General features: G+C 43.4%; 1 protein-coding gene across 2 annotated transcripts in view; it reads left to right on the top strand.

The window, feature by feature from the left end:
* The first annotated feature begins 8,541 nt into the window (after nucleotides 1–8,541).
* DYNC1H1 (dynein cytoplasmic 1 heavy chain 1) overlaps nucleotides 8,542–10,411 on the top strand; it is a 39,247-nt gene continuing 37,377 nt past the window's right edge. For both annotated transcript variants that reach the window (XM_075282479.1, XM_075282478.1), the window contains exon 1: nucleotides 8,542–8,897. In XM_075282479.1, coding sequence (XP_075138580.1) covers nucleotides 8,645–8,897 — 253 coding nt within the window. In that variant the 5' untranslated portion in view covers nucleotides 8,542–8,644. The remainder of the gene's footprint in view (nucleotides 8,898–10,411) is intronic.

Genomic DNA, 10,411 nt, shown 5'->3' with positions numbered 1-10,411 from the left:
GCCGCTTGACTCCTCGCGTGCCGCCGCTTAACTCCTCGCGTGCCGCCGCTTCAAGCCTTATATAAGGCGCACCGGACTATAAGGCGCACTTTCAATTTCTGAGGAAATCAAAGTATTTTATGTGCGCCTTATAGTCCGGAAAATACGGTAAGTGACATCCCCTCAATAGAGTTGTAACATTCATGAAGTCAAAATTAAAACTGGCCATAAATGTAAAGATTATCATAATAAATCCAGTTTGGTGATACAATTTTCCAGTGGAGAATATTAATGAGAATACCCAGGTTTCTGTCATTTAGGCCCGTAATAGAATTTAATGTAAGAGTATATGCTCCTGGCCATATTACTTCACCCATAGAAATCTACGTGGGCCCATTTTACCTCCTGTATATCTGATGTCACATCCACTGAAAAAGAACAAAGTATTGGGCTCCCTCTTAATCATTAAGGTTTTGCCTTCAGTCTCTGTATAAAATCCAGCTCCTCGCCATGTAGTCTGTTTTTACAAAAATTTGTAAAAGAAAGGGGTCCTGCTAAAGAGCTCACTGAATTCCACCGTGGTACTGTAATAGGATGTCACTGTTGTAACAAGTATGTGAAATGTCTTCTCTCCTGGATATTCCAGGATGAGTAGTATTCTAGAAAGTGGAAGGAACCACGGGAGCAGACCACATAAAGTAGAAATAGAGCGGAGTCACTGAGTGCAGAGGAACATAGTATGTAAAAGTCGCCAACACTTTAACTCAATAACTGCACAGTTTCAAACCTCTTCCCATTACCTTCAGCACATAAACTGTGCACAAGTAGCTTCATAACATGGATTTCCATGACTGAGCAGCTGTAGGTAAATGTTAGATCACCAAACACAATGCCGAGCATCGGATAGAGTTCTGTAATGCACAATGGGGCAGATAAACAAATATGCATCAGAATTCCAAAAACATTGAATCCAAAAAAAAAACTGTGTACATGCTTTCCACCTTGTTTTCTGTGAGTTTGATACTTTCTAGTGCGTGCCTTGTAAGGCATGTGGGTGGGGCTTCTTGAAAAGGGGATGTGGCTTATTATGATCAACTGTGAACCAGAATGTGCCAAAATTTAAGCCATTACACAAGTTTTTTGCTCCAAAATTCTGTCACAAACTAAGCCAACTAATATGTAGTGTAAAGGTAGACAAGACGGCCTAGGTAAACCAGGCTTTAAATCATCTCTTACAGTTTAAAACTGCCTGGTCTACTTTGCACTAACAGTGAGACATTTTACTTTCTGTCCAATGTCACCCCTGGACTATGAAGTGATAGATCACTTAATTCTTCAGTATATCAAGGCTTGTTATACAATTGTATGCTTCGTGGGAGACATGGATAGATGGGTGGGTTTGGTTTGAAAGAACTTGACTGGCCTGCACAGCGTTCTTATCTCATAGAAACACTTTTTTGGATGAATGAGAATACAGATTATGAGCCAGGCCCTCTTGACCTTTCAAATGCCCTTCTGCAGGAATGGCCAAAAATCTTGAAGAGGGCAAACTCCATGTTAATGGCTATGGATTTAGAATGATCTATCATAAAAGCTGTAGATGAAGCAATGGTTTTATTCATATGGGGAATGTAATACTGTACTAATATAGAAGCACATGGCTGCGACTGCTCTATAGTAAGGTGCCAGAGACACTGGGACATATTGGCATATTGTACGCAAGTCTTAGGCTGAGTTGACACAGGGTATTTTGGTCAGGATTTCAAGGCCGTAGTCTCCTCAAAATCCTGACCAAGAAGACGGCTCCCACTGAAATCAATGGGAGCCGTTTGTTCTGACTCACGGAAAAAAGAGCGGACATGCTCATTCTTCAGGCAGAGTTGCCTCGTGAATCCGCCTGAAGACACTCCTGACTAGGCCAATTCATTGGGCCTAATCCGGAGTGGAGTGCGCAACAGTCGCAACTACCCCTATTTTGGACTGGAACCTAAGGCGGCCTCCGCCTCAGGTTCCGGACCAAAAAAACCCCATGTGCAGTCAGCCTTAACGAACAGCCTGACTGGTGTAGGTTAACTGGCGACTTATGAATAGGCTGTGACCTCTTGATAAATTTGTTAGACGTCCCTGTCTCAGAATGTAAATTTACGCCTGGTAGGAATTGGTGTAGATTTACATTCTAATTCCAGCGTGAGTTATCATAAGTCAGTCAGGCCGAGTGTCCCCACCTGTTCCTCTCACATTAGGACTAGGACCTTATGCCAAACATACACCTGAATATCATCCCTCTATGCCAGAAAACTGATATAAGTCTCCCTCCATACCGCCTTCTATACATGACATACCTGGGCTATAAAACCAACAGGGAGACCCAAAGATGGAGGAGACAGCAGAGATTCTGCATTTCTGTGAAGCCTGCTTGACTGATAGCTGCTTAAGATGGCTACAGTCACGTATATACTGTGTTCATGAGGATTCAAGTCTCCCAATCTCTGTGTATGGAAAGCCATTCTGAATAGAATAATACAATTGTTTTTTTCTTGTTTCTTTCACATGCTTTGTTAATAAAATCTGCTTTCGCTTGCTGGATAACGGAGGATGGAGATTCTGTACAAAGTCTGGATGGAGAAAAACAGCAATCCGCCCACAGCCCAACTGTCCTTGCTGAGGTCTCCTGTAAAAAAAATGCAACTTTCCAAAGATTGTCCATAAAATGGGGAATTAGTTTAGGATTTTATTATTGTAGTTTTTGCCAATAGTGCCAATTGAAACTGTGATGCGCCAAACTGTACATCAGGTACACTCATATTCCTGCTACTCTCTTTTACCATAAAGAACCTTGAGTCGTTTTCTCGAATCTCAGTCAGATCCCCGTGATCTACCGATTGCCACCTTGGCACTGAACTGTAGCAGCTGTTTGTGATGAAAATCTCTTTTACATTATTTTTGCTTCTGGGAAAGCTGGGTTGAGAACCAATATGGCTACCATTAGGGCTCCTAAAAGAAGGTTTGAGCAGGTATGAGGTAAAGCAGGTGTGGTAGATTCTGTATAAAGTCTGTAACAATTTCCTGAACAATACAATGTATAACAACCCATCCACATGTTGCTGGAAAGAAAATCCATAAGCAAACATGAGCATGGTCTTCGTTTCAGTTTATATTGCTGAAAAACTTCGGATTTGTGGCACAATCTGCAGTGAATAAATTCTGATACATTTTCCTCAGGATTGGTGGGAATTGTCATGGTTGGACCCCCACATGATAAGCCATCAGTGTCTATGGAAGCCACAACCTTCAGGCTCCCTGCAATGATCTTTTATGTCTCATCCTATGAAGGTGTCCTCACCAGACAACAAACATTGCACTGTTTTTTTCTGGCAGTAAAAGTGAAGGGATATCAAAGCGCAATGCAAAGTGTGAATGTACAATAAACCGCATAAGCAGTGTACATTTATACATATGCAAAGATAATATTGCACAGAGGGCTCCACCTAGTGTTAGCATATGGTAATAACACTTTAATGCTTCTATATTCCCCTACCTCAATACTAAGTGTCTACCTATGTGTCTAGGGTATTTTTAAAGGGCTGTTCACACCACATTTTGATCATCAGTTTAACTGATCAGTTTTATGGTATTAAAAAATGATGTTGGAAAATGATTACCATCCTATTTACATAGATAGGGGGATATCGTCCCTCCATAGGGAGAGACCACCATTTAGATGTGTGGAGTCTTATTAAGCCATTTTGCGCTCCACTATGCAAAGGAACATGGGAAGAATATGCAAATCTGTCTTCCATGATGTAATTAGGAAGTCAGTGCCTCAGTCATGCAGCCTGATAGAGGGCGCTCCCTGAGGATTTGCAAATCTGTCTTCCATGATGTAATTAGCTGTACTTGGTAAAAACCCACATCATTGCAACAAAGGCCTCTGGGAAAGTCGGGCATGATGTTAAAGGGAGCGCCCTCTATTGGGCTGCATGACTGAGGCTCTGTCTTCCTAATTACATCATGGAAGACAGATTTGCAAATTTCCTCTGCAGACGTGTTTCAATTATACTTATAGGGGAAAATGACGGCATTTCAAAGGTATAATTGACATGCTGTGATTTCCAAATCCACAGCATATCCGCTGTGCATATTTTTCTGCAATGTATGGATGGGATTCGTTTTGCACGACTGTAAATCGGCACGGTTTTTACAGCAGCATTTATGCCACATGGGGCTCCAGCTTCAGGCCCGGTTCACATCTATGTTCAGACCATTCCGTTCCCATCTCAGTAAGAACAATGTGGAGAGAAAAGCACTACAAGCAGCACTTTTCTGTCAGCATTTTTCATGCAGAAACCGAGTGCAAACCACACAAATCCCATTAGGGCTAGTTCACAGGGGACTAGTGACGTATTTTCGTCCTGATTTTTACGCAGGAAGCGTCAGAATCAGGACCACAATGCGCCTGCTGTGGCTAGCAGCGACTGTCGCGGCTCCCGACAGTCACGTCTTCCCGCTCCAGAGTAGGCCCAAATGAATGGGCCTAGTCTGGAGTGATTGTCCTGACGTGGATGCGCCGCGGCGTCCGCCTCAAGAAAGGGCAGCTTGCTTCTTTTTTCCACGGGCGGGAACAAACTACTAGCGGAAAAAAGATTGCTAGCAGTCTACATAGACCTCTATTGTGAGGGGGCGGATTTTTAGGTACATGTAGAGTTTTGCTGTCCACTTGAAAAATCGGACATCTTTGTGAAAGTACACTTAAAGACAGACACGGACAGTAAAAGAACGCACATGATATCCCATTAAATCAATGCAAAATGAAATGGACACAGCTAGTGTCCGATGCTAATGTCCACGCAAGAGTTTGTGCGGACATTAGCATCGGACACTATCTTTCGGACACCGACGCTAGTGTGAACGCCCCCTTACTCCAAATGTAGAGAACCTCACTGAGCACTGTTTCCACATCATAGGCCATGTAATGTCATGTTCATTGGTTAAATGGCTTGATCATGGCTCAGCCTCATTCAAGTGAACAACCTGTGTGTCCATCAAATGGCCATGGACTGAATTTTATCCACTTTGATGCAAGCATGACTTTTCTCTCCGCATTTTTGGGGCGGAAACTGGAAGACCCCATTACAGTCTATGGACTCTGGGGGTTCCCATGGGTAACCACTTTTTAAGCGGATTAGGTTTCCATTCTTCAGGTCCCCAAATGGACCCAAAGAACAGAATGCCGAATGCTAGTGTGAACCTAGCGTAACTCTCACTCACAGTAGCAGCAGCAACTATCTGTGTGTCTTTTCCAGCAGCCTCCTCCTCTATCTCCCCTCTCCATAGACTTGTATGTAGAAAGTAACACAGTCTGAAAAGTGGTGAAGGAAATATATTTGATCAATAACAGATATTATAGTTTCTTATTTTCACCTGCACTATTCATTTAGGCAAAGTTGTTTATAAATGGGAGTATACTTAAAATGGTTAATAACGTTTCAACAAACTTCATAAATCAATAGTATATGTGAATATAAGAAACAGTATAATATATCTTATAATAAACAAATGCGTCTTTCTCCTTCTATCAGGTTCTTTTCCTCTTTCCTTTCCTTCTAAACCAGGGGTAGGGAACGTACGGCTCTCCAGCTGTTGCAAAACTACAATTCCCAGCATGCATACTTGCTCTGCTGTTCTTGGAACTCCCATTGATGTGAATGGAGCATGTTGGGAGTTGTAGTTTCACAGCAGCTGGAGAGCTGAAGGTTCCCTACCCCTGTTCTAAACTCTTTACTCACTCTGAATCTGTCTTGATCACTTAAGATGGAATGTCAGCTCATCAAACTGTCATATTACATGTGCCTATAGAAGTGTATGGAGATGGGAGAAGCTGAGAGAGAAGCAAAGACATAAGCAGATAAAGGCTGCTGACATTGAAGGGGTTGTCCAATTTTTCCTTTAACTATTAAATCATGTAGAAAAAAGATTAGTCGGCATCTCGCTGAGTCCATAAAATTTAACTTTTAATCCATCTATCAAAGAATAAAAAATACAAACATAGGAAAAAGAAAAGAAATGAAAAAGCGCAAGGAAAAACTGAACTCTTAGTCATAACTATCAAATCAGCCGGAGGCAGTGAAATTTTTTTTTTAAAGAAAAATGCAAACTCACCTGTTGCTGCTGCCCTGATGTCCTCCCGCTGACTCACCTCAGCGGCCATATGACTACTGAGGCCAATCAGCGGCCTTATGAAGAGACCCGTGATGTCACAGATAGTCACATTGCATGCGCTTCGCTGATCGGCCTCAGTGGTCATGAGGCCGCTGAGGCCGATCAGCAGAACTGAGGAAGAGACCCGTTGATCAGAAGTACTGGAATGTGCCAGGAGGACACCGGAACATCGAAAACAGGCAATTATGAATTTAAAAAAAAAAAAATTTCACTGCCCCTCGGATGACTTAAAAGTTAAAGGCGTTGTCCATTTTTGCCTGGACAACGCCTTAAACAGCAAGTTCTCTATCTCACCCCAAGTGCTTCATTCACATCAATATTTATCAGAACCAGAAACACAAAAAAAGTTTTACTCACCTCTCCCCAGATCTCACTTTGCAGAGGTAGCAGCTCCAATCATCTGTACACAAACAGAATATGGAATAAGATAAGTATGAAACCAGCTGCATTATTACAAATCTGGGCAAGGGTTGGGATTAGTGACAATGAGGTCAAACCACCAACTCTGAGTCCTCTATTTTTTCCACAGCCCAGCTCCAACTTCTACACCAACTCCTTCATAAATGGCTGACAGAAGCAGTGAAGGTCTTCTCATTAAGGATTGAATTCCTGAGAAAGTAAATAGGCAAAATGCTATGAGACTAATTAATTAGAAAATATTGATAACAATCATTAATTATAATTAATAATTATTTTATTTTTAAACTGGAGTTAGAAACTGGTCCAGACTCCAACTCTGCAACTTCAATTCTGACTCCACGGGCATGGTATACAGTCATTTAGGAACATGAGGTTTTAACACAGAAGAATAAGTAAGAACAAGGCTTGGGCAGTGTGAATCTATTAGGGTTAATGCGTGGATCAGTGCAAAAACTAAAGCAGAGTGAGTCAGTGAATATGAAGAATATGCAGATAGGTGAATACGTGAGCATAAAGCTGGGTGGATCAGTAAATATGAGGCTGGGGAAGGTTAATCACTGCTTATTAGGTCTCAGTTAAAATAAGACTGGGTTGAATAGCTGTTAGGCTAGAGATGGTTGAATCAGTAAGTATGAGGTAGCAAAGATCCTTCAGTATAAGGCTGAGGATAGTGGGCCAATCCATTTGTAGCCATGGATAGATACATTGATCAGTGAGTAATATACAAATTCTGGGTGGATTAGTGAATATGATGCTTGAAAGGGATGGAACAGTACATTTAGTCAAGAGTACTTGGACTTAGGTAAGATCAGTAGGTAGGAAGGTGGGTCACTGCGCATGAGAGTGAGGCTGGACATGGATAGGTTTAGTGGGTATGATGCTGAGGGAATATGAGGATGGATAGATCAATAAGTATGATATTGGGGATAGTGGATCAGCATTAGCCTATGGGGGTGTGTAAGGGTGGATGAGTGAGTATGAGGTTAGGGTTGGGTAGATCAGAAAGTATAAGTCTGGGTTAATGAATAAGAGCATGGGTCAATTAGTAGGAGTTTGAGGACTGGTGTTTCAGCATATATTACTCTAGGGATTGGTAAATTAATGAAAAAAGAATGGGAAAGGTTTGGTCAAGTAGGATAGGCTTAATGGATCAGCAATAATTAATCTAGGGGTGGGCCTCTAGGGCTTAGTTCACATGGAGTTTTTTGGATCGGAACCTGAGGCGGAGGCCTCTGATCCATAAAACATGTTGCGGAACTGAAAGCCGATGCACGGCATCAGCTTCCAGCCGCGCACCCTCCTCTGGATCAGGCTCAATGAATGGGTCTAGTCCGGAGGAGGGAGTGTCTTCAGGCCGAATCAAGAGGCAACTCGGCCTGAAGAATGAACACCTCGCTTCTTTTTTCCAGGAGCTGGAAGAAACGGCTCCCGAAAAAAGCTCCTTCTTGGCTCCCATTGAAATGGGGGCCATCTTTTTGGTCCTGGTTTTGAGGCGGATATGGGAGATGGATGAGTCAGTGAGAATAAGGATGAAGAGAGAGATGTGTGGGTCAGTGAGAATAAGGATATGGGTGGCTCAGTGAGAGTAAAGTTGGGGAATACAGAGATGGGTGGGTCAGTAGGAATAAGTATGAAGAGAGAGATGGGTGGGTCAGTGAGAATAAGGATGGAGAAGAAGGAGACGGTGGCTCAGTGAGAATAAGGTTGGGGAATACAGAGATGGGTGGCTCAGTGGGAATAAGGATGAAGAGAGAGATGGGTGGCTCAGTGACATCTTTTCCTGACAGACAAAAGCGCTATGTAATGCTGCGGTTTCCTCCCTGCCTGGTGCTTCTTGGGAGTTATAGTTCTTCTCATCCCCAGACACTACACAGACACGGTGGCTCGGACTTCAGTTCCCATAATCCCCCGCGCTCGGTCCCGCCTCTACAAGCGGCTCCTCCTCCTCCCTGTTGTGTGGCGGAGATCTGCCGCTCCCTGTCACTCAGCTCCCGGCTGTCGTCTAGCGCGGAGGGGTTCTGTAGACATGACGGACACGGGCGGAGGTGATGATGGCTCCGGCAACCTGGAGGTATCGGCTGCGGTGCAGAATGTAGCAGACACATCGGTGCTGCAGAAGCACATCAGGAAGCTGGTGCCACTGCTGCTGGAAGATGGCGGCGATGCACCGGCCTCACTGGAAGCAGCGTTGGAGGAAAAGAGCGCACTGGAGCAGATGAGGAAATTCCTGTCAGATCCTCAGATTCATACAATCCTGGTGGAGAGAACAACGCTGAAAGGTGAGGCCGCTGTCACTGGCGGGTGTGAAGCCTCCTTACTGCACAGCGCCATCTGCTGGATCTCTGGCTGTAACGCGCTAAGCTCTAGAGCTCTACCTGCTGGCCAGCTGTGCGCAGTACACTGCAGACTTTCACTGTCCAACACTCTGTAGGTTCTTGTATGCTTATTGTTCAACTTGATGTTTTGCCATCGTGACAGCGCCACCTGCAGGATCTGTGCGCACCTTCCTCTGTCCCCTTAGCCTATAAAGTTTCTAGCACAGGCTGCATGTATATGACTGTAGTGGTTTTTACTGGCTGCAAAAATGATTGTATAGTCCTCAAAAAACATGTCTGCATTGCATTTGCATCATCCATTACACACATGGGTGTGTCTGGGGTGCAAATATAGACAATGGGACCCACTCTGTATTTTGTGGATCGTTTCTATAGCCCAGCCCCTGATCTCTAAATATAGATATGCGAGGGGGGGGTGGGGGGTGTAATAGAAATGTTTGGGTCTGTATACTATCTGTTCATGGAAAACAACTAATGTAATGTGCATGGAGCCTAATAGTGGTGCATTGTTTGGTGGCTGTCACTGCAGTGCCCGCCTTCCTCCAGCTCTAAAGCGACCCCTTGCTCTTTCTATATGTTGGCACAGGGTGGAGCTCCTTGGAAGAAAGCCTGAAGAAGTAGTGTCTTGGGACTGCACTGCTTTATTAAGAGGCAGGGAAGATTATTTAGGTTACTTGCATAGTGCCAGCATTTTCCGCAGCACTTTACAGACACTGTCAATTACTGTCCCATTTAGGGATTGTGTATATTTAGTTACTACTTCCCGATTTTTCCCTTGTCTGGTGTCTGACATTCATCTCTACTTTTCCACGTACATGTGATAATGAGTCACCATTTGTTCACATCATCCCAGTGCCATTCTATGAAAGCAGTATGATTTGTAGAGAAAAGTATGGTAAGGTTTTTAGCAAGTGAACCATAGAGGAGTTGGACCATATAGTATTGGGGTCCCTCTAAACCAGTGGTTCTTAACCTTGTTTGAGGTACCGAACCCACCAGTTTCATATGAACATTCACCAAATCCTTCTTTAGTGATAAATCAAATATGATTTTTTTTTTTTTTTTTTCCAAATTCAAGACATGGATATGTTTTTTTTTTTTTTTTTTTTACTGGTACACAAAATGAACCGTGCATAGGGCCTAGGGTTCGATCCAACCCCGGTTAAGAACCATTGACCTAGACAGTCTGATCTGAAGTAGAAAAGAAATCTGTTATAGGGCTGTATGTCATACAACGGCTAATGATAAATGGGGCTATTGCAGCGGGATCGACAGCTCCGTTTTATAGTCACTTGCTAAAACACTAAACCAAACTATGGAAACTCCACAGGGGTCTGACTATAACCGTTTGGGTGCTAGTTTCTCCCGCAGCAGCTGCAGGAAGTATGGAGACAAGTACAGAGGCACCAATTATAACGTTTCTTTGCTTTGGTGTAAAGTTGTCTGTCCCCATTACA

This window comes from Leptodactylus fuscus, chromosome 7 (genome assembly GCF_031893055.1).
Source record: "Leptodactylus fuscus isolate aLepFus1 chromosome 7, aLepFus1.hap2, whole genome shotgun sequence".
Taxonomy (NCBI): Eukaryota; Metazoa; Chordata; class Amphibia; order Anura; family Leptodactylidae; genus Leptodactylus; species Leptodactylus fuscus.
The sequence above is the reverse complement of the archived record's forward strand: the minus strand, read 5'-3'. Positions and strand labels throughout refer to the sequence as shown.